The following is a 23,312-nucleotide window of genomic DNA, read 5'->3' as shown; positions in this document are numbered from 1 at the left end:
GAATCTGTCACTATATTCTGACAGTTGTACATGAGGCAGGTAATTTTGGAAAAAATCCAGCTTCTCTGGTTCCACCTACAGTTTGTAATGCGATTTGCAAAAATCCACCGCTCCCAGTTCAATACCACCAATCAGACCCAGGGGGGAGTGTTGGCTGACTGTCAGTCACAGTTCTTGCACACACTGCAGACAGGTTTACCTCCCACCTCCCTTGCGCATGCTGCCAGATGCGCCAACTACACAGGTCTTGCTTGTACCCATCTGTCGGCGTGTAGAAGCAGCTGAGGGGATGTGCTCTTCCTCTCAGGCCTGTGCCTCAGTCTCAAAACTCTGTCCACATCAACAGGTAAAAATGTCACATTTATCAAAGTGCCAGTGAGTAAAACACTGCAGTGAATGTTAACTTTTACTTATTGGTAATCTAGGCTGTATAAACAAGCTGTACTTTCAGAAACATTGCAACCTTACTTTTATCCCAAAGTTGACTGTTGCTAAATAAACAGAAACACTGAGTCTTACCTAAAGTATAAAGTCAATGTTATCTGAGAGTAGAACAGGCCAGTTGTTACTTCTGTGTGTTCCATATTTTGTGGTTGCTGTGGATACTGCGCTCATGCACCCGAGCTAAGATCCACACGTGCTCTCTGGTGTGCGCTACCTCCTCTATAGTCAGGGGAGGGACTTGGGAGGCAGATTTGGAGCTCAGTGGAAAAAGGGGGAGAGACCTGAAACTTGTGTCTCTTCAAATTTTCTGTCCTGGATTTTCACAAGCCTGCCGACAGCTGCTTTAAAGACTCGTGTGTGTCTGAGGTAACACAGGTAACTCAGGTGTGACTGATCCTGTACCCACTTATATTTATAAATCTGCAGTGTTATATGGTACATGTGTCTACTTATACTGCAGTACCTATGTGTATTATATTTATGAATACAATGACTGAAGTGTCTGTGGAAACTTTCCCATAAAAATATAAAGTTGCTGCTTTTGACAGATGAACATTTCCTACAGCTTCACATTAAAAGCAGAAGAGTTGACTTTTATTATGAAGTAGTCACAGGAAACATTGTGTTTGTCAGTGAGCTTAGCGTTCACCACTATCATTCATCAGACAGGTGTGTACAACAACAGTGGTCATTTTCAATTTTTGACAGAGGGCCACAGTCAGCTGTTTGATGAAGCACACTTACACCTTCAGCCAGGTGAGCAGCTCCTGTCACCATCAACACCTGCAGCCATGGCCAGATACAGAAGATTGTGGGTAATTGAGTTTATCTGTTAATGTGACTTTGAGACCAAATGTATTAAAGCAATAGTGTCATATGGATAGGGTGCGTTTTATTTACACACCAAGTGCAGAATCAACACCAAACACTAAACAGTACGAGCACTGACACAGCTTTAGAAAATGTCTGTACACATAGAAAACTTTGTGCTGTTTCACGTTTCTGTCAGAAATGAAGGTGAAGGTATGAAATGATGATGATTTGGGGGGTGGGGGTGGGGGGTGGAGACTGGACCATCCAAACCAACCAGGAGACAGAAATACTGCAGGACAACATGACAGGTCTAGTTTATCTCTCTTGATCCAGGTCTTTTTGTCCAGGTATGACAACCTCTCTTGTATTTTTCCACATCTTTCCAGGTCTGTCTAGGTCTCAGCATGAAACCAGACTCTTGCACAGGCACACAGGGACCCCAATATCTCCAAACCAGTCCTGGTTTGTTGTCCTGGTATGACCCTGTCATACTGGGTCAGTCCTTATTTCTACAGGAACATCCATGTTTTTCTGTCTTCCCAGGTGTTGTCCATGTTTGTCCAGATTTGTCCAGGTTTCTCCAGGTCCTGTGCAGGTCTGTCTCATCCATGTTTTCACAGGTATACCCTGACCAGAGCCGCAGACCGACACTGGGTTCCTACAGCCTGAGTTAAATGACTCATTCCAGACTCCATGTTGATGTTGGAGGTAAGTTCTTAAGGGGCAACTGGGTCAAACCGGGCAGTAATTTAAAAGTGCTTCCTCATTTAGTGGTCTGCTGCAGCGCCCTCTTCAGTCAAGACTTCAAATTGCAGCTGGGCATCAGGTCACATTCAGACAACAAGACCTTTTGTCATGTGCAGTTTCACATGCAGGGAAACAGGTTGAAGGTGTGAAGCTCTTGCTGGTGTGGCTCTGGTGCTAGCTAATGGCAACAGTTCAGAAATTACAGGGTCAGGATCAGGACCAGGACCAGGACCAGGATCAACAAATGACTTGAGAAAGTCATAGATAAACAGAGTTTGGGCTCTGAAGGCCAGTGTGACACTCTGAAAGCTAACACTTGATGCTAACACTTTTTCCTGTTCATAAACACAGCTGCTCATAGAGCTGTCTGGCTCTGTAAGGCCAGTAGATACAGTAGAACAATGTAGAACACAATGTGGTGAAAGGAGTAGAACCCTGTACACGAACCAGTTGAGACATACACTGAAGGAACCCAGAACAACCACAGACCTGCTGACCCAGAACCAGGGCTGGAAGTGGGTGCTCTGACCCCTCAGAATATATTATTAAATAGTTTCTCACTGATCCAGAACTCTAGTCTCTAGTCTTCTGGTCCAGTTCAGCCAGTGTCCATCTACACCAGCTGATCAGAGCGCCGCTCTACATCGCCATCTGTGGTCAAACATAATACAGGTAACAGCCTACAGTCAGTTTCTGCTGTGGTGTCTTTAAAATGAAGCACAGGTGACATCACATTATTCTGAAGGTGTGCAGGTCAGTCTCTCCTTCACTTCATCTGTAGACAGGATTGTTTTGAAGTCTGGAACGACCTGACCCTTGAACCAGTTTCAGGTAGCCTGCCTCTCAGTCGTACCACATGATCTTCCTCTGCACATGGTGTAGTCTCCATTGTCATGGTGTTCTGCTGAAGAAGATCATGTGACTGCAGGTGGTATGTATCTGTGGGATCAGACCTTATCAGGTCTGTTTGGTGTGCTGCTGCTCCACCTGGTGACTTCAGGGACAGGTGGAGGTCAAAGAAGGTGCAGCAAGGTCAGAGGTCAAGTGGTGTCTGGGCTCCCAGTCTGTGCAAGAACAGACCAATAAAATAACATACAAATCACAACGTCATCAGTTCATATCAATCCATCAGAAATGTTCAAAGTGCTAATTGGTCCCTTGATTAGAAGTGGGTGTGGCCAGTTGAAGAAATGTCATTGTCCTCAGACACAATCACACAAAATGTATGGTCTCTCTGATGTAAGTTCTCTCGCCCTCTCTCCCTCTCTTTCTCTTTCTGATGTAAAGTCTCTCACTCTCTCTCCTCCTCTCTCTCTCAGTAGTGCTCCTCAGTGTGGGTGGGGTCACAGAAAAAGCGAGAGCTGCGTTTGGCCGATCGAGCCGTGAAAGGGACGGTCTTCAGAGCTGCAGAAAAAACAAAAATAAAACAAAACAAAAAAAAAAACAGCCAATCAGACAACAGACAGGGAACACCTGGTCTGATGTGTGCTAGTTTACCCAGGTTGAAGCGTTTACCTGTGATGATGTCCTCTATAGCTCCGTCCTTCCCTTCATAAACATGGCGGCTGTCTTTTCCTTGTCGTCGTCTCAGCTCTGTGATCAGCTCCTGCTGCTGCCGCTTCCCCCTGTGGGACGGAGACTGGGGTGGGGTTGGAAGGGGAGGATGAGGGAGGTGGGGGGTGGGGTGGGGGGGAGCATTAAGTTCAACCTTTAATGATCACATTTCAAATTCACGTCCATCTCTCTGTTTTTTTTCACGCGCACTAAAGACTCCAACACGAATGACCTCAGCACAGTCAGACAGCCTTTGGACCTATCAGAGCCTGTTTAGATGATGATGCAAGTCTGCACCTGTGAATATTTAAACTTCAGGTGTGTCAGCAGCATCTGCTCCACCTGTGCATAAGGTCTCACCTTTGTCTCTTCCTCCTCCTGCTGCTCCTCCTGCTCCAGTTTCTCCAACAACATCTGCTCCTGACGTCTCCTCTGTTCGTTCTCTTCCTCCGCCAGCTGAACAACAGGAAAACACACACACATAAGTCACACAACAAATTATGTGTGTGTTTGTGTGTGTGTGCGCGCGCGTAGCACTGTGTCGTTTTATGCACTGCAGTATTGCTGTGGAGGGACTTCGGGCCCCTAGTTGAGGGGGTGGGGCCTGAGATGAGTCCTGTTTACTCACCCTGTACGCTTTAATGAAGCGAACAAAGATAGGGAAGAAGACAGATGGCGGCATCGTCTTGGAGCTCTCTCCAAAAAACTTGACCACGTCTTCAAACGCATCCTAAAGTCCGCACAAAAGAAATGATGAAGTTTGTTTTACAGTGTATGTGGCTCAATTCCAGTAGTTTTACTGTGTAGTTAGAACAAAGTTGAGCAGCTGGTTGAAGTAAATAGTTTGAAATTAGCAGTTTTTATAACTATTGGTTACAAATTAGAAACAACTTGTGAAATGACTTTGGTGATTGGATGGCTGTAGCAGTGATGTCATTAGCCTGAAAGATAAAGTAATTATACGGCAATAGAAAAATTAACGTAGTAGACAGTTTGGATATGATCCAGATCTAACAGGTGGAAAAGTCTTCAGGTTCTCTAAGTCATTTTAAAATTAAAAAAGTAATTTTACTTTTCTTAAAAACATTTTGTTTTGTCAGGACTTTAAAAATTTTAATTTCTCCACAAAAGTTTTGTTTATAATTTTGACAAAATCAAGGTCCAAATGTGTCCTGGAAAACCTTTCCAGTCCTGGAAAAGGATGTTGATAACAACAAATGTGAAGCCAGGTCAATACAATAAACAGGAGCCAACTGTGTGTTAATCAAACACTGGCTAAATACTCGCTAACGGCTGTTTTTACTCTGCTAACATCTTTGTTAGCATCACTTCAACCACAGCGTGTTGTTCAGGTGAAACTGACCATGATATGACATGAGATATTTACCTGTTGTAGTGGTGGCTCACAGTGGGTGTGTTTAATCTGGTTAATGACATCACTTCCTGTTACTAGTAAAGAAGCTAAAGTGAGATAAACTGATCAGACCCAACAGTAGTAAAATATCAGAGTTAATTCACCTGTGAATCTACATTTAGCTTAAATTCAGTCTGATTTGTCAGGAATGAAAAATGTAGGATTATGTTCAGTTAATTGATGAGTCAGGTTATTAATTAATAATGAAGATAACAATGATACATTTTATTCACATAGCACTGGCTTGTGACAGGTTAATGAACCACATGAGATATGATTTCGTAGATGAGCGAGGCCCGATGCAGACTGCACTTATTTTAAATCAGATTTCCTGTCTGCCAAATGAGTGACATCATCACTGGAAAAGTCCTGGAAAATGATCTGTAGAACAGAGGGGGAACCCTGATGACAAACTGTTCTTCTTGTTCTGTTTGTCTTACTTCTGTTTTAGGGTAATCACACTCTGAGGTTTAGAACTACATTTCCCATGATGCTGTAGTACACAGGATGTATAATGTTGCCATGAATTCAGCAGGTTAGCTGTGCGCTATAACTCGAGTCCCACTTTTATTCCCATTGTTTCCAGGTTGTCCAACTGTCTTGTTCTCATGGACTTAACGTCTCTGATTAGATTTTGGTGGTCAAAGGTCAAGGTCAGTATGATGTCACAAAACACTTTAGCCATTACTCAAGACTTCACATGGTACTTATGACAAAATATCACATAAATGGGTAATATTTGATCTCATTCTGGATAGACAGGGAAGTAATCTGAAACTAGTTGGAGATGTGGAGGCAGACAACGATGAGGAGGTGATTGTAGTTCACCTTTATTTGTTTCCAACTAGTCAAAGTAGCAGTTAACAGCTGTGACCAGCTGTGATCAGCCGATCACTTATGTGATCAGTGATCACTTGTGTGTTCTCACCTGTGCGATGCGTGCATCCTCCTGCAGTTTGTTGAGTCGTGATTCATTCCTGCTGATAAAGTCTTTGAGCGTTGCATTGTGTTGAACACTGAACTCTCTCCAGGTGAGCTCCATGCCGCGCTGCAGATCCTTCACATCACACAGCACGTTCTCCAGGCTCACTAAGATACACAGGCAGACAGGTAAACAGTAGGGTAAGTGATATGTCTGCAGAATTGTGATTGGGTGACAGACTCACCTGCAGCAGCCTTGTCTACGTAGTGAAGCTCGTTATAGAACGGTGACACTACAGGATATTTCTCTCTCACCACGTTGGCGATGTAATGAAGTAACGTCTGTTTCCTGTCGGTCGACTTCGTCTCTAGGAGCTAAAAACACACGTGTCTCACATCAGTTTTGACGATGCTTACGGATATAACGTGTTCACTGGTGGAGTCTTCATGGAGATGGTTAAACCTCTGACACGAGTTTTGTTTAGTCTGATGTCTGGTTATTAAAGCTCCTGTCAGTCCAGTAGATTCTCACAGAGACAACTTTAGTCCATGATGATGGTTTACACACATCTGGTGTGTGTGTCTTACCAGGTCTAAACTCTGCAGTTTGAATCCATAAACAGCTCCTCTCTTACTGCTGTTCATATAGTTCCCCAGAGCCAAGATGATCTACAACAACAATAATATAAACAGAGGATTAAACTCTTGGACAGGTATATAGACTGACACGTGTTGTGAACACACAGACAGGTAAAGAGCAGACTCACCTCCAGGATTTTCTTGAGCTTCTGAGACGATTTTATAGAAACTGAGGCAGCGATGATGGCGTGGAGTTGCTGGCAGGAAAAACAACAGTGAGAGACGTCACTGTCCACACACGTGTCTGTCTATATACCTGTCTGTCTGTGTATACACCTGTCTGTCTATACACAATGTTGTGCATCAATGCACTCATAAAGCATGTTCATTTTTTGAGCAGTGAACTGAATCTTTGAAACTGGTGAGGTGAGGTGAAGTGAGGTGTTTAACTATGCAGCTCCTCTTGACCTTAATTACATTTGTTAACCAATCTATGTTTTTATGACTCATTGTGACAGTGGTAAAACACATCGCTGGTTTTTTGAAGGTGGTGTGGATGGTAGGAGCTCAGTCTTGTGAAGTGTGAACTTGTATTTTCTTCTGTCTCTACCTGTCTGTCTTACCGGAGTTAACATCTGGACGTTGTCGGTGAAGTTGCCCATGAAAGTCATGATCGACATACGCTGACTGAGTCTTTCAATGCGACTGAACTGCATCATAAATCGGTCTTCATCGCTTAGAGCCTCCAGAGGTTTTCTGTCCCTTTCGTATTGCCGTAACAGCTTCACCTCGGCCTCCGTCGGCAGGAAACGCATCAGACACTCCACAAAGTCAACCCGGACCGTCCTCAGGTCAAAGCTGCACAGACAACCAGACACCTTCCTATTAATACTGCTCAGTAGACTCACAAGTATTCAGCCACCTGAAACACCTGTCTAATGGTCCTGACATTATCAGATGTTGTAAACCAGCCTGCTGAGTACTGCTGACTGGAGCTTGTTATTGATTGTTTGACTGCTCCCAATTTAATTCCATGAAAGTGATCGAAACCAGGCAGCCATGTTTGGTTGGTTCACATCTGGTCATGTGGTGCCAGAACACAGCCAAGTCTGTTGACAGTCAGCTGCAGTGATTCTGCTGTGACCTGGTTTTGACCACTGCACAGTTATGTTGCTAGTGCACTTTGACCTACATGTGGATGGCTCGGCAGATAACCTCTGACCCCTGGCCAGCCTTCCTTAGGGTGATGGCCAGGTTTTTGGCTCTGTTGGCCTCTAGCAGAGAAACTTTAGATGGAGCTTTCTGAGGAAGTTTCTGTCTGGACAGAGTCAAGTCCACCGCTGGACCCTGAGCCTTTGTCTTAAACAGCTCCTCAAACTCCTCCACGTCCAGGTCCTGATAGGGAACAGGTAATCAGAGGGAGACAGCTAGTCATAGAGAGACAGATAATCAAAACCCTCCATGACCAGGTCCTGAGAGGGAGACAGGTTATCAGAGCGAGACAGGTAATCATAGAGAGACAGGTACCTGCAGAATGGCTTCGTCATCGATGTCATTGAAGACGGTCCCATTGATCTGACTCGGCTTCAGAGCGACCCAGTTCAACACTGGCATCCTGAACTTGGTCTGGATTGGCTTCTTTATCTTCACCGCTGCACATGACAGGTAAACAGGTAAGGAGGAAGACAGGTGAGGAAGACACAGATTGACAGATATCTTGAAATCAGATTATTCGGGGATGACGTTAAAGTCTGATAGTGAATTTTCACTGATTCATTGCTGTGTTACCTGTAACCGCCTGGAAAGATCAACACTGACCTTGTGTAGCAGGTGTGTAGCTACAACTGTTTTCAGATCTGTTCATATTTTACTCCAGGTGAATTATTTGAACTGCCTTTGTATTAACCTCAAATGTTCTCGTGCTGCAGCTGAAATTTGCTTCATGTTACTGAAGTCGACAGATCAGATCATTAATATTGATTAAGTGAAGGCTATGGGAGGAGAAGTTTCCAGTTTCTAGGTGATGAAATGATGATGGAGGAGGGAAAACAGTGACAGGTGTTCAAATATCACAATGTTAGTAGACTTACAGAATAACTTGAGCGGTCCCTCTGTCAGCGAAGCAGAAGAGAAAAAACTTAGTGAAACTGATAACAGAGTGTGTTTCACATTTACCACCACTACTGAGAGTTATGGATTGTGACTGGCTGGAATGTGGAATAAGTTTTACCAGATCACCTGTAAGGCTGAGCAACAACAATAACCAAATAAAGTTGAAAGGACCTGTCATTTTGATGTTTAAAGGCACTGATTTGGTCTCACCTGCGAGTCCAGAGTTAAAGATGACTGTCGGTGACCCCCCTGACCCTGGAAGAGGGGGGGCCACAGGAGGGGGGGGAGGGGGCATGGGGATGGACGATGAGAGCTCACTGGTCCGACAGGGGGGCGGAGGGGGAGGAGGGGGAGGAGGAGGAGCAGGGGGAGGAGGTACAGGGTACGGCCCGTTGGACACTTTAAAAACAAAGAGAAGAAGAAAGGAAAAAGGAAGTTTTTAGAGCTTTGTTCCTGTTGCACAGAACATTTCTCTGCTTAAATTGTTCTTCTTGGTGGAGCTGAAACCCACCTGTGCCTGGCATTGGTGGTGGAGGAGGGGGAGGAGGTGGGGCCGGCATGCCTGGAGCTCCACCCATCCCTGGTCCCATGCTGTGATAAGCTACGGTCTCAGGGCTGCCAAAATCAATCAGTAATCAGTCAACAACAAATCACTCAGTCACTGGTTGCTGTTAGAACCCCTCTGCTCCGCTTTGTTCAGGATTGTGACCAAATTTACCAAAAGTTACTTTTTTCCTCTTATTTTGAATTAAAATGTGTTTCTTAGGGTTCTGTTATTGGTTCTTTATATTTTAATGTCTATACTGGTTCATTTTAGATACAGTCATGTTAAACCTGTTCTCATTCATCTTTTAAGATATTTTTTGACTCTTTTGAGGCAAACAGAAGCACATTTGACACATAACTTATAAAGTTATTAGTTCATTAACAGTTACCCAGTTATTCATGCAGCAGACACTGAGCAACATCAATGTCCCAGTGTTGATAATTAGTTTTTGTTCCTCGTATTCTGTTGTTGATTCCTCAGGTTCTGTTGTTGGTTTTTTATAATTAAATTTACTTATTAAGCTCTTACTTCCACATCCAGCAGTTACAGAGCAACACAATCATGAGCAATGATGTTTGTGTCTACCTGATGAATCTAAGTGCAATATTCCCTCTTTTAACTTTGGTCTCCTGTAGGGACATATCTGGCCTTACCTGGGGGATAGGTTTGGACAAGGTGGAGGTGAGGGGGAAGCAGAGTCAGCTACCCCCCCGTCTCCCTCTCCTCTTTGAGGTTGAGGAGCTCCGGGTCCTCCTGCATGCTGGGCCTCCTGAGCTTGACGCTCGAGACGGCTCTGACGCCGGATCGTCTGGTCCTTCTCTCGAACCATCCGCCGCAAGGTGTGCACCTGAGTGTTGGCGCTCGCATATACCTCCTGCACAGTTAACAGGTGTTAAAGGGAAACCCATTTTGTCATCAACATCATCATAGAAGACATTTTCTGTCTCCATGGTGACTAAGTGTTTGTGTGGTTTCCATGGAAACAGCACTGACCCGGAGGTGGTCCAGCTCCTTGTTGGTTTGCATTAGCTGTTTCTCCAGTTCAACGATCTTCAGCATCGCTTCGTTCTCCACATCCAAGAGACGCTCTGACATCTGGGAACAGGTGAGACAGGGACAGGCCAGTAATTCACCTGTGTCTTTACCTGTTTATCTTAACACATGACTGTCTGACTGTCTCTAAACCTGTCTTTCTATCTGCCTGTCATTGTTTATCCAGCAGACGCTCTGATATGTGAGGATAGAGAGAGACAGACAGGTAGAGGTCAGTACGACACTTGTCTGTCTCACCGTGCTCAGGCTCTCCTCCAGCTCCTCGACTCTCTCCAGAGCAGCAGTCTTGGTCTCGGCATCCTCCAGCAGCGTGCCAACGTCAAACACGTTGTCAAGATATGCTTGAATCTGAACCTGCAGCCTGTCACTCTCTGTGTGCTTCAGCCTCTGAGGTAAGACAGGTGGGGGAGACAGAGACACAGGTGAGGAGAAAATAGGACAGGTTAAAAGTTTACGATGCACTACATTCTTTGTGTGTCCAATAACCCTAACCTTAAAAGAACAGAATCAGGTTTGATTATTGTACAGAAGTAATATGATTGGCTGTGGTCATGATTGTGCTGCAGTATGTGCACAGAGTCAGGGATGATATTGCTTTCCTGTGATTGGCTGAGAGTTACCTCCAGGTGTTCGTCCAGGTTGAGTTTGGTGAAATCATACTGCAAATGGACTCTGAAGTTCATGTCCTCCACTGAATGAACCACAATGTTAATGAACTGCATACAGGCCACCTGCCACCGTCACCATAGCAACAGAAAAGACATAGTCCGTTAACAACCAGTTATTAACCTGAGGATGTAACCCACTGTGCAGGTGAGTTATGTTTAAGTGAAAACTATATATATATATATATATATATATATATATATATATATATATATATATAACATAATATATGTAAAACAATATTATTTATAAAACAATATTTTTATGACATGAGCTAAATAAAAGTAATTTTGTGAAGTGAAGTTTTCACTTTAGTGTTGAAATGAGCTAAAACAAGTTTGATCATGTTAAGGATCATTCTACTCTAAAGCTCAGACACTTCACATGAGTCCATCGTACCAGGAAGTCGATGTTGTCATCTTCGTTCTTAAAATGTTCCATTAACTTCTCAAAACGCATCGACTCTGAACACACCTGTAAAAGATCAATGAACCAATCAACCAAACAGTCAATCAATTAACCAACCAATCACAACAGTACAAGGGTTAAATGCTGTTTACAGTTTTGAAGTTGTCGAAGGCTGACAGGATGATCTCGTGTCCTCCTCTGACCAAACACACTGCCGCCAACAGCTCTAGCACCAGAGCCTTCGTCCTGATGATTGTGTAGGTGGGTCAGATACAGAGATGGAGGTGGGGGGTGTTATACTCTGTTGTATACTCTGCTGTATTTAATACCTAGTGTCTGTAGGTGTAGCACTGACCTTGGGTTCCTGTTGTTGAGGCTGAGGGCAATTTCGTTGACAGCATGAGGGTGAGACATCACCATGTTGAAACCGTACTGAGGAAGATGCAGATCAGTGACATGTAATGACTCAGACATTCAAGGTGTTATGTGTGAAATCTATAAATCTGTACTAAAATCAATCACAGGAAGACCTCTGCAGAACTAAACTTTTTTCCCATTATAACTTCGTTTTAATACATTTGAACACATTTTGTGAACAGGATAATGTCATGTGGTTGTCACCTGGTAGTTCATGATGGCTCTCAGACACATAATACAAACATGAACGTCATCTTTCTTGCAGACGAGTCGTGAGTTCTTCAGAGTCCGACGACTTGGCAGTGTGTTGGAGCGAGTCACCAGAGTTGAACTACAGAAAACATGGTCAGAGATCAGAGTGAAGATCATCTGGTGAGTGTTTCTGTTTGTTATCTTCGTTTGTTACCTGATGGAGTGTCGAGCTGCTCGGGGGACAGAGGACGATGGGGAGGGGAGGCTGCAGTCGCCATGGAGATCTTCTATGGACCGACTCCAGGGAGAGTCGATGGACGAGACCTCACCTCCAGCCTCTGACTGCTCTCCATCAAACCTGAATATTTACACACACATAAATATAAGATCAGAGTTACTGAATGTTGCTGTCATTTTATTATCATGGCCATTAATGCTACAAAAACTGTCTCCTATCAAATCCCACACAAAGTGAAGGTCTGTCCTACTAATACGTCAGCTTTAACTTAAACAACAAATCTGCTGCCATGTCTGTTTGAGTCTGGATTCAGTTTTCTATGGTTAAGATTAATGTCCAACAACCTGGATGATTTTCATAGAATTGAAACTGATGCAGCCAGAGCATGAACATGTTTAATACTTTACAAGTCACCTGTTCAACCAACAGCTGATTGATCTAACCTGAACCCTGAAGTCTGATCCACATTCATATAACACCTGAACCAGATCGTACACATTTCCTTGAAATATGTCAGAGTTCAGGACATTTGTTTGCCACAGTTTTCCAAACAGAAACTTACGTGACGGCGTACTGAGCAAAGGAAAGATACTCGACCAGAACATCCAGACCTCGATTCTCCTCATTCAGAAACTCTCTGACCCACCTGTAGACAGACAGGTTACAGAGAGAGACAGACAGCTTAGAGAGAGCGCGACAAGTAGTGAGAGAGAGACAGGTAGTCAGACAGAGAGGTACCCGATGTGGTTCGTACGAAGAGAAATCTCAAGCTCTCTGAGGGTCTGAGTCGACTCCTGAACTCTTCTTCTGAACTTCTGCAGACAGACAGGTGGATGTCAGACAGACAGGTTAATAACATACCAGTCAATATCTTTTAATGGGATAAACCATCCACAAACTCCATTTCCCATCTCACCTTGCGTGTGACAGCTGGGTCAAGGAAGCCTCTCAGTTTCTGGATGTAGGTGTGTGGAGGGTTCTTCACCTGAAACCTCTCCTACATCAAACAGACACACACACACACACACGCAAAATGTCTGAATGACATCTGATATGAAGCCCCACCCACCAATAAACACTTGTCTAACACCTTTCTGCAAATACTGCAGGTGGTTTAAAGTGTGTATACACCAGCATTAAGGTGAGATTTTTCTGACACTCAATGTTTTTTTTAATTTCTTTTCTGTTTAAAGGTCAACTTTAATTGATCTCATAATAGTTTATCTAATAGATCCAATAAAATTAAATAATTCAAATATTAAATAATCAAATATCTGCCCAAAGAAAATAACTATAATACTATGTACAACACTGTTCCATCCTCCCATTGTTTGTCAGACAGATTAAACTGAACACATCAGAATTACAATGATTCAGGGGCCAGTTTTATAAAAGGACCCACTGTTTTAGAGACAACCTGAGGGCCCTCTGAGGGTCAGGGGCTCAGGGTCAGTGGTCCATTTAGATTAATATAATGTAGTATAAATGAACTGTAACTGTGTCTCAAATTTTGTGTTGGTTTTTATACCTCTGTGCCAGCGACAGTCAGAACCATAGCCATATTGTTTTCACGTCATCCATTGTCTCATTCTTGCGGAGTCGATGTCTCAGTAACACGTCGACAGAACAAATTTGGCACAAAAGTTCAATTGGACTCAAGGATTAATTGAGTAGAGTTTAGTGGTCAAAGGTCTAGGTCACTGTGACCTCACAAAACGCTTTTTAGCCATTACTCAAGACTTAATATTTGATCTGACTGGATGTGATCTGAAACTAGTCTGAGTGAAAGAGGGAGACAACTGTTAGGAGGTGATTCTAGTTCTGCTGAGTATCAATGAGTCAAATTCTGGCTTCTACAGGTAGGAACAGATTGAAACTCATTAACTTTGTCAACAACACCTACCTGATCACAGATCAGCTCCCACTTCTTCTCGTTGTCATAGGAACGTAACAAACGCACCTTATCAGGAGGCAAGTTCATCGAATTCTGAAACACAAACAATGGACACTTCAAAACACGTTGTAGGGCAGAGAAATACATTTTAGAAATGTGTGTGCATTGTTACCAAACTGTACATCAGCACATCCACAAAATACCTTTTTCTCACAGCCCAACAAATACCCAGAAAAACGGTGAACCATCGAGGTAAAAGGAACATTTGTGTCTGAGCTGATTTTAGTTTTATTTACCCTAACCCTAACCTACAAGGCACCAGGGCGGATTTATACTCTTACTACTTGGTAAATTAAAGTCAGGACAGAGAGCAGGTGTAGTGTGGTTTGGTCCATGTTGTTTTTACAAAGAACATGTTTGTGGAGTCCTGCATGTGCACAGTTTCATACATCAGAATTTTAGGTGGGCACGATATGGTTCAGTATGTACGTAAGGCTTCGTATGTGAGGCCCCTGGTCTGTGTGTCCAGTAAGAAATCTCTGGATGAATGGGTGGTGGAGAGCAGGGCCCCTTACTGTCCGGATGTCCCAGACCCTGTCCACCCTCCACTTCAGGAAGAAACAGAACATATATGAGATGCCACACATCCCAAAAGAAATCCACTAAAACTCTGTGGATTTCAGATAGGAGACAAGGTGGTGGATAAACAAAGGCCAACTGGTCTCACAGAACAGGAAAAACTGTGTCATAAATACAAGTCCACAATCTCTGAAGGACATTTTAGGTAAAAGCCATTTCCATTCTTGAAGATTTACAGGGAAAGTCCTTAACCTCAAACCAAACTCTAAGATCACCTGGAAGCTCCAAAGACTGGACAATGGACATAAGGACTGTTTCAGATGCTTTCGTCTCTGACAGACAGGAAGGAGCAGAAACCACCAGAGACATCCTGAACCACTGCAGTTCTGGATCACGACAACCCCACAATTATCAGTGTGCATACAGTTACCAGACATAGACCTGGAGGAACCTTGTCTGAAGACCAACAGGGACTAAGACCAACACTGATTCAACAACACTCAGAGTCACAGAACAGAACCAGAGGCTGTGAACCCCTGAACCAGAGCCAGAGAACAGAACATCTGCAACAAACAGATGTTATCAGACATGCAGTCAGTCAGTGTGATTCTCAGATCTCAGATGATTTGTACTGGATCTCATACTTGATGCAGATCACAGAGACCCTTTGTGGTCCTTAACCCTTGCAACTCAGAATGATTACCAGACAGACTCTGAGAACCTCCAAGAGGTCCAACATAGACCAGAAAAACTGATAAGAGTTGACCTGAAGTCCCTCAATACCAGGAGTTCTGTTGGTCTGCAGGCTCATCAGAACAGCCAGAACCAGCAGTAACTCCAGGTTCACACTGTATTCAGACTCAGAGAGGCCAGAATCCAGAAACATCTGGATTCTGGGAGTCTCAGATGAATCACAGACTGAAGAACGAGAACATGGTTTCAACCTTCCCTTCAGATACTGTAGAGTCTACTAAACCATTTTTTAATTTCAGTCTTTACATCACAAAGATTCATAATTTCACATTTTAATCTGCACATATTTTTAGTCTGTCTCCTGTCTGTCTTTGGTGTGTGTATGATGTGCATCTGTGTTATGCATCTGTGTTGTGTGTCTGTGTTGTGTACTCACCAGTGCAATGGAGAATCTCTCCTCCAGCTCTGCTGGGTCGGGCATTGGGAGTCGAACTGGTGCAGCTCTGGACCGGATCACAGCCAGCTGGCTCTCCATGCTCTCTGCGTTACCCATCACACACACACACACACACACACTGCTAACACACACACACACCGAACAGAGCGAACACACCCACCTACAACAACACACTCAGCAGACACACAGCGGCAGGAACATGTGGTCGGCCATCACAGTCTGAACACAGACGGGCGGTCGGGATGGAGAAGGCCTCTCTCTTCCTTGTCTCTCTTCTCCTGTCTGTCTCTCCTTCTGTCTGTCTCTCCTCCTGTTTGTGTCTCCTGAGACGTGCTGATCGTCTCCCTCCACCTCTTGTATCTCTCTCTCTGTCTATGTCTCTTTGTCTCGTCCAAGCTGTCTCCACTGCGACCAGCGCTGCTGCTGCTGCTGATGATGCTGATCCAGATGAAGCTTTGCTCTGCTATCGTGTTGTTGTTGTTGTGTGTGTGTGTGTGTGTGTGTGTGTGTGTGTGTGTGTTAATATGAAATGTGTGTGTGTTGTGTGTGAGTGTGTGTGGCAGATCAGCCGGTTAATCCTCCCCCTCTCCTCCCCCACATGAAGAAAGAAAGAGAGAGTCGGCCTCCCTCCTCTTTGTGTCTCTCTCTCTCTCGCTCTCTGCCAGCTGCAGTCTTTGTCTACCTCGCTCGACCCTCCCTCCTCCCGCTCACTTTCTGCTTCCTCAGACAATGAACCTTCTGCTGCCACATGCTCCGCCCACAACACACACACACACACACATCCACTCGGAGGGGGTGGAGAGATACTGTGTATAATACATTTTTTATTATTAACAACAATAATAATAATGATAATGATAATAATGTAGTAAATACGTAAATATGTATGTTTCCTACAGACAGTAACACAAATACTGTAATGTTAAAGTAACACCATGATTAGTGATAATCAGCATGATACTGTTTCATACATCAGACTTTATTTTTAACTGAGCTTTTATTTTCTAAAGCTTCTTCTGGCCAGAGTAACAAAACAGAAAGAATATACACAAGAAAGGAAAGTACAGAAAATACATTTTACCATTCACATACACTAATGTAATTATGCCGAGCATGCATATATATATAGTGGATGGAGTAATTGTGGAGAAATTTGAAGGACAGACAACTCCACAGTTCATACTTTGATAATATCAGCTTAAAAATTTGAGTCATAAGTTGAATCTTTGATAAATATACATTTTCAGAGTATCATAGTATTTGGTTTGTTCTTCACAGAGCTGAAACCAGAGGGTGGATGTTTCTTAAGGAAGGGGTGGAGCTTCCCCTGTGTCAGGGTGGAGTCAGTTATTCACCCACCTTGTTTCAATGTGGTATCACTCTTTTTATCCTGAGATAATGTTGTTTTCATGACTTAAATGAATTAATGATTCCTTTTTTTTTTTGTTCTTAATGGATATTTGATCATATTTCACCAGATACCTCTGTTTCCTGATCTCTTCGTCTTCTTGCTGACAGTGCTTCTGTTTCCTGTGAACTCCACACAATAAAAGTCTCTCAGTTGTTCTGGGGGAATAATACCTTCTTTTCCGAGGGAGACTTTTATTGTGAAACATCCACAGGAAAGTTTCATTCACAGTGCATTGACCTTCTACAACTGAATGTCTCTATTTCCAGTGAAAACTGTCTCAATCACTGCAAAACCAAACTACAGCTGTTGTCATGGTGATTTAAAGTTTCTCTTGTCTGAGACCAGGATTCAGCTGAGACACTGTTCCAGGACTGTAACCCTGTCACTGGAGAGTTAACCTGTACCAGAGACTCTGCTGAACACAGTGATGTAAAGTGTCTGTGATGTTGTTAAAAACACCTCTCTGCTCTCATTAACCCTTGACTCAGTGGATCAGTTGGATCGGACCACAACAGCATCTACACCCAACTGTCAGAGACCCAGAATCTGTGCAGTGCTCCTTTAGTCTCCACTGCAGCTTTAAACTGAACTGTCTCCTCAGTTTCAGCACCGCGGACAGAGTCTCTGCAGCCCCCCTCCATTCCTTCAGTCTGCGTCAGAGACAGACAGACAGGTGCAGACAGACAGGTGCAGACAGACAGCGGGACGGACAGTGTGGGAGTGATGGAGTTGCTGACAGATTTCTCTTTTATCTTCATCACGTTTTTTTATTTCTAACGGCTTAACGGTTTAACGCGGGGACCGACCGACGGACGGACAGACAGCTCTTCCTCCTCCTCTTCCTCCTCCGTCTGCGCTGCTGCAGAGAGGCTCTCGCCGCTCGCTCCGGTTGTCGTCATGGGAACGGTGCTGTCTCTGTCTCCGGGCTCGAGGAAAGCCGCGGCTCGTGGGCCAGACAAACTCGCGGAGCTCGCGGTGCAGAAGCCGCTGGAGGCCCGCGAGGAGGAGGAAGAGGAGCAGGATGAGAAGAAGAAGAAGAAGAAGAAGCGGCACCCGGTGCTGCTGCACGCGCTCAGCTGGAAAAAACGCCTCGTGGCCGCGCGAGCCAAGAGGAAGGGCGGGAAGAAGGTGAAGCCGGCGGCGGCCGATTCAGGGCATGTGCAGCGTGAGAAGGAGGCCACCGACAGCCGCCACAGAGCTCCCAAGGCCGGACAAAGACACGGGCCCATTCCAGTGCCTGTACCCACTGTCCCGGAGTACTCCCAGAGCCAGAAGCAGGGGAGGCCGGACCCGATCATCTCACCGCGGAGGGTGGTGGTGCAGGTCGGTGTGTTTGTGTGTGTTTTATTTTCAAAGTACCACCTTTAAAATGTTTGAGCACAAGATAAACGATGCAAAACAGAAAAGTGAAATCTGAGCATTAATAAACCTGTTACCACTTTTATTTCTGCATCATTTAGACATGGAACAGTAGCAAAAACTAGACAGTAAAATTTTAAACAATTAGCCCTCCAATAATATCTGTACATGTAATTTGATCAGATTTAGTTTATATTCTGTCACATGGGGATTTCACAATAAAATTAAGTTTTAAAATTCAGATTTCTGTAACTACCTGATGCAGATATTTCTTTTAAATTTGGTAAATTTTCTGTCCAAACCTAATCTTTAGGTCAAAACTAAAATATAAGATAACAAATATGAATGTGAAGAAATAAAATCAGAGAAAATTCACACTTCATACTAAAGAAAATATGTATGTAATTCTTGCAGAATGAGTTGTTCATGCATTATTATGAAACATTGTATTAAAATATTTAATGCCAGGTCTGCATGCAGAATTAATTTAACAAAAAAATCACAAATACCTAAACTTGATCATGTTTAAAGATGGTCAACAGTGAATTTGTCAAAATTTTAACAAAATAAACACAATTTGACAGTTTGAATATTTTTTTTATGAAATCAAACTCCACTCTCTGTCTCCTCTCTTCTTTCTCTGTATTTCTTGTTTCCTTGTCTTCTCTCCTTGTCTCCTTGTGTCCTTTCTTCTGCAGGCATCGACAGGTGAGCTTCTGCGTTGTCTTTCTGATTTTCTGTGTCATCGTTGTGTCAAACTGAAGGACCTGTCGTCCAATCAGATTGTCCTCTGGTTCAGAAACGTGGACCGAGCATTGTTGGTTCAAGGCTGGCAGGTTGGTGTTTGTGGTTTAGACTGTTTGTGTTGACTCTTCAGTTTTTCATAACTAGTCCTCACACCTCTGTAACTTGTGTTCTCTTACTAGCAGTAGTACTATCATGTGTTCTGTATGTGTACACCAGTCCTCTGATGTCTGTAGTACTAGTACTACTTGTCCTTTGTGTAGTATCAGTTCTCTTCTCTCTGTGAGTCTCTGCTGTACTATTTGCCCTGTGCTGCCCCCCCCCAGGACCAGTGCTTCATCAGTCCTGCCAGTCTGGTCTTCGTGTACCTGCTGTGCAGAGAGGCAGTGGATGAGGACATGTCTTCACAGCAAGAGCTCCATGCCACCTTCCTCACCTGCCTCTATCTGGCCTACTCCTACCTGGGCAATGAAATCTCGTACCCTCTCAAACCTTTCCTGGTCGAGTCCAGCCGTGATGCATTCTGGGAGCGAGCACTGGAGCTGATACACCGTCTGAGTGCTGACATGCTGCGAATCAACGCCGACCCACACTTCTTCACTGAGGTGTTTCAGGATCTGAAGAACCAAGGGGGAGTGAGAGAGAGGGAGAGGGAGAAGATTGAAAAAGAAAAAGAAAGGGAGTATGAGGAGGAGGATGACAAAATAAAGGAGGAGAAGGAGACAGAGGAGGAGAAAGAGGAGGACAAAGAGAATGATGAAGGAAACAGGATTGTTGATCTGGATCGCTAAGAGTTAAAAAATGGAGAGAGAGAGAGGAGATCACAGTATTTGTTAATGAGACTCGCCCAGCAGCCATCGACCCGTTGATGAGGTCTGAATGTAAACTGGCTGCACCTGCAGCTTTAACGCCGTTACCATGGCGACTGACAAGCAATCTGATCAACAGTTGGATGGATCATGAGTTTTGACCTCCTACTGAAGAGAGACTGAGACATGGACACTAGCTCACTTTAACTGCATGCTGTCAATCAAAACCAACATTATCTTCTGATTGTACCATCATGGATGTAGACCAGTTACCATGGCAACCTCACATATGATCTCCAGCCTTATTTTGTTTCATCGCATAGCAGGAGAAAGCTTAATGTGTCAGTCAGTGCTGTAGAAAGGTATTTATTTATTCATCACATGTCAAGGGGTGGAGGTGGGGGTGTGTTCCCTAACAGCAACAGAGACAGAAAACACCTGTAAACTCACAGAAACCAAAACAATGTCTTAAAGAACCTGAAAGCTGCTCTGGCTGAGGAGAAACTCTGAACCTGTTAAGTTTAACCCTGAACATTTAAAGTCTGTGTGAGGCTGATAACGACCAGTCAGTTATCGTACAGAGTTAATGAAGGTCAGTGTTTCAAGTTTACCTGTTTGCTGCTGTGGCAGGGAGCAAGTGTTCTCAAAACCTCAGGTCCTAACACACAACTCAAACTTCTATGCTGCTACAGGAACCCTAACCCTAACCTGTACCCTGTATGGCTTCTGCTCATGCCCCACTGTGTTCCACAAACTAGAAGATCTCAGATTTACTGAACGTCGTGGAAATATGACAGAGAGACAAACATGGTAACCGTTACGTTCCGATTCAGACAATAATGGAGCAAGTGAGCTGTCATCTGTTTTGTTAAATCACCAGGACATTTTCAGACAACTGACTCTAGACTAGCTCAACAGAAGAATGTGTTGAAAGTTAGCTTCCCCTCATGAGCCATGGTTTACTATCAGAGCTGTAGTTTCACCAACAACAGAGGAAACTAAAGTAGAACCAGAAACAACAGATACATGTGAAGTTACAGGTCATTATGTTCTTGTGGTGGAAAACAACGAAAAATGTGAGGTGCTGATGAGTTGTCAGTCCAAGAGATAATAAGACATTATCAGAATGTGCTTGTACAAGAGGATACAAATATAAACATTTAAGGTTGTTTAATGTCACCTGAGCTGATTTTTTTTTCTTTAAATATAAATGTACCAACTGTTTCCTCGCCACAGTTGACTCAAATTATTTAGAACAGAGTTTACAGATTTAAAACAGCAGCTTTTAGCTGTTTTTATTCAACCTAAAATGTCGCCTCAGCAGCCATGCTGGAGGCAAATCATGTGACCTGTTGATCAGCTTTGAGGAGTTTGACGTTTTCTGTCTCTGTTGTCTGAAGTTTGAATGTAAAACCAGTCAGTTGACTGATTTGTGCCAACTGTTTTTATATAGAAATCAAACCACCAACATAAACAACAATCTGAGTGTCTGTTGCCTCTAATTTCATTTCTTCACTGTAAACTATTCTATTCTATTCTATTCTATTCTATTCTATTCTATTCTATTCTATTCTATTCTATTCAGTCACAACATATTCATCAGAGTTAAGACTGAGATCTGACTTATGTCTGTTTTAGCATAATAATTAATAAAAATGTAGAATATCTGTGAAAACAGCTTTTTAAATTTGCAGTAATGACAACACAGTGATTATATCTGTAAGATCAGATCATGTTATATATTTATGTAGAGGAAGGGTTAGGTCTAAGAATGGTAAGAATCAGACAGTCTTGAAGATGTTCCTTTTCTCACGTGACAGATTAGTAACAATCATCCAAAACCTGGAAAATGTCAGTTGATATTTTACATATTAACAGAAACAAAGCCACAACGATAACTACAATTCCAGACACAATCTTATCAGCTGCAATGTCTCTACTTAGTCAATCAATCAATCAATCAATCAATCAGTCCTTTCCGCTGTGGTCACAGTCCAAAGTTAGGGTCACAGTTGTAACTCTGCTCTGCTGCTGTTAATATTGTCAGATCACTCCACTCTGACCAGTGTGACCAGTTTAACCAGTCTGACACGGTGTTGACAGTCAAAACACTTTAAACACTGGGAACGTGTGAAACATGTGACCTTTAAATTAAATGTAGAAGCGAGTAATATTTAATGTTATAGTGGGATCAGATAAACAAAGTTTGTAATCCATGCTACAGATGTGTTAGGTGTTAGAGCAGGTTTGTGTGTGTGTGTGTGTGTGTGTGTGTGTGTGTGTGTGTGTGTGTGTGTGTGTGTGTGTGTGTGTGTGTGTGTGTGTGTGTGTGTGTGTGTGTGTGTGTGTGTGTGTCACTGCAGTGAGTCATCTCTGCATCTGTGCTTTGGTTTTTGTGAATCACAGACACACGGGTCACATGATGCAGAGCCACTTGCTGCTGATTGGTCTGGATTTGCTGCAGAGACAGAGAGAGAGAGAGAGAGAGAGGGGAGATAAAGAAGGTGTAGAAAAAAAAAAAAAAAAAAAACTGTATTGAGATGTTCCACAGAGATAAAGAGGATAAATGATGATTACAGACAGAGAGGAAAAGTGTAAGAGATAAACTGTTTTCATTTAGCTAACAAATGTTCAGTTTTCCAGGTGCATGACTATAATTTGTCAAACAGGAAGTCATGAATGTGGTGTAATTTTAGTGAGATGTGAATTAATTGAAAACTTAACCTGAGATGGTGAAAGACTGGTGGTTATGGAAACTACTGGGTCACATTTCTTGTCCTTTTTACTCTTAATATGTTATAAAAGTGAACTACCACTGAGTTTGTGGTGTTGACTTTATAAATTGTAATGAAAAGTAATTTTTCTCCTCAGGACCTGTTGAGGCGTCCCTCAAAGTCCTGTTCCAGAGTTGGCTGTCATTGGACATTCATTGGTATAGTGTTATGCAGTGAATTTAGAGAGTGGGTGTGTGAAGGTAAGGCACACAGAATATTGGTGGAATACATCATTTAATCTAGAAAAACAAAGAATGTGGAGGGAATAGTCTGTATGAAGGTAGAAGGAAACAGGGTCAGGATGAGCTTGTAGTATCAGTTACTTGTCCTTTATTGCATGTGTGTTGTGCACAGCTGAATGTGTAACTAGTTAAACTTGAAAACTATGAAACAGCTTGTTTAGCCCTGTTAAAACTCATTTTGTGAAGGTGGTAGAGACACTAAACTTGTTCCGAGGGGTAATGTTCTTGGGAATGCCTGATCAATT

At 43.3% G+C, this 23,312-nt stretch overlaps 2 protein-coding genes and 1 long non-coding RNA gene across 4 annotated transcripts; 2 read left to right on the top strand and 1 right to left on the bottom strand.

The window, feature by feature from the left end:
• Positions 1–1,316: 1,316 nt before the first annotated feature.
• fmnl2b (formin-like 2b) lies at positions 1,317–16,407 on the bottom strand. Its single transcript, XM_071479491.1, has 28 exons — positions 15,708–16,407; positions 14,009–14,092; positions 13,022–13,102; positions 12,844–12,920; positions 12,668–12,751; positions 12,082–12,225; positions 11,880–12,006; positions 11,614–11,690; positions 11,411–11,504; positions 11,250–11,324; positions 10,805–10,915; positions 10,422–10,571; positions 10,125–10,226; positions 9,785–10,005; positions 9,096–9,199; positions 8,795–8,983; positions 8,563–8,583; positions 8,000–8,124; positions 7,665–7,867; positions 7,096–7,330; positions 6,661–6,729; positions 6,482–6,562; positions 6,139–6,268; positions 5,901–6,061; positions 4,187–4,288; positions 3,919–4,014; positions 3,520–3,643; positions 1,317–3,408 (listed from the first exon to the last, which is right to left on the bottom strand). Exons 1-28 carry the CDS (start codon positions 15,822–15,824, stop codon positions 3,320–3,322), a joined length of 3,273 nt encoding a protein of 1,090 aa, XP_071335592.1. The 5' UTR covers positions 15,825–16,407; the 3' UTR covers positions 1,317–3,319.
• On the top strand, positions 9,941–12,088 carry LOC139622317 (uncharacterized). The gene is made up of 4 exons (XR_011691204.1): positions 9,941–10,020; positions 10,118–10,236; positions 10,351–10,576; positions 11,941–12,088. It is a non-coding gene; the product is annotated as an uncharacterized lncRNA (long non-coding RNA).
• Positions 16,408–16,781: 374 nt separating the features above from the next.
• On the top strand, positions 16,782–22,909 carry LOC139622308 (cyclin-dependent kinase 5 activator 1-like). 2 transcript variants are annotated; one of them, XR_011691199.1, is made up of 4 exons: positions 16,782–18,462; positions 19,197–19,334; positions 19,569–22,354; positions 22,415–22,909. XR_011691199.1 is itself a non-coding variant. In XM_071479512.1 (3 exons), the coding sequence occupies exons 1-3, from the start codon at positions 18,037–18,039 to the stop codon at positions 20,031–20,033; spliced, it is 1,029 nt and encodes a 342-aa protein (XP_071335613.1). In that variant the 5' UTR covers positions 16,782–18,036; the 3' UTR covers positions 20,034–22,909. The 2 variants fall into 2 exon arrangements, 1 of the variants encoding a protein (XP_071335613.1); XM_071479512.1 differs by having other exon boundaries at positions 19,569–22,909.
• Positions 22,910–23,312: the final 403 nt, after the last annotated feature.

Source organism: Trachinotus anak, unplaced genomic scaffold (assembly GCF_046630095.1).
Source record: "Trachinotus anak isolate AG129_WGS33_773 ecotype Australia unplaced genomic scaffold, CSIRO_AGI_Tana_v1 ptg000006l, whole genome shotgun sequence".
Classification (NCBI taxonomy): Eukaryota; Metazoa; Chordata; class Actinopteri; order Carangiformes; family Carangidae; genus Trachinotus; species Trachinotus anak.
The sequence above is the reverse complement of the archived record's forward strand: the minus strand, read 5'-3'. Positions and strand labels throughout refer to the sequence as shown.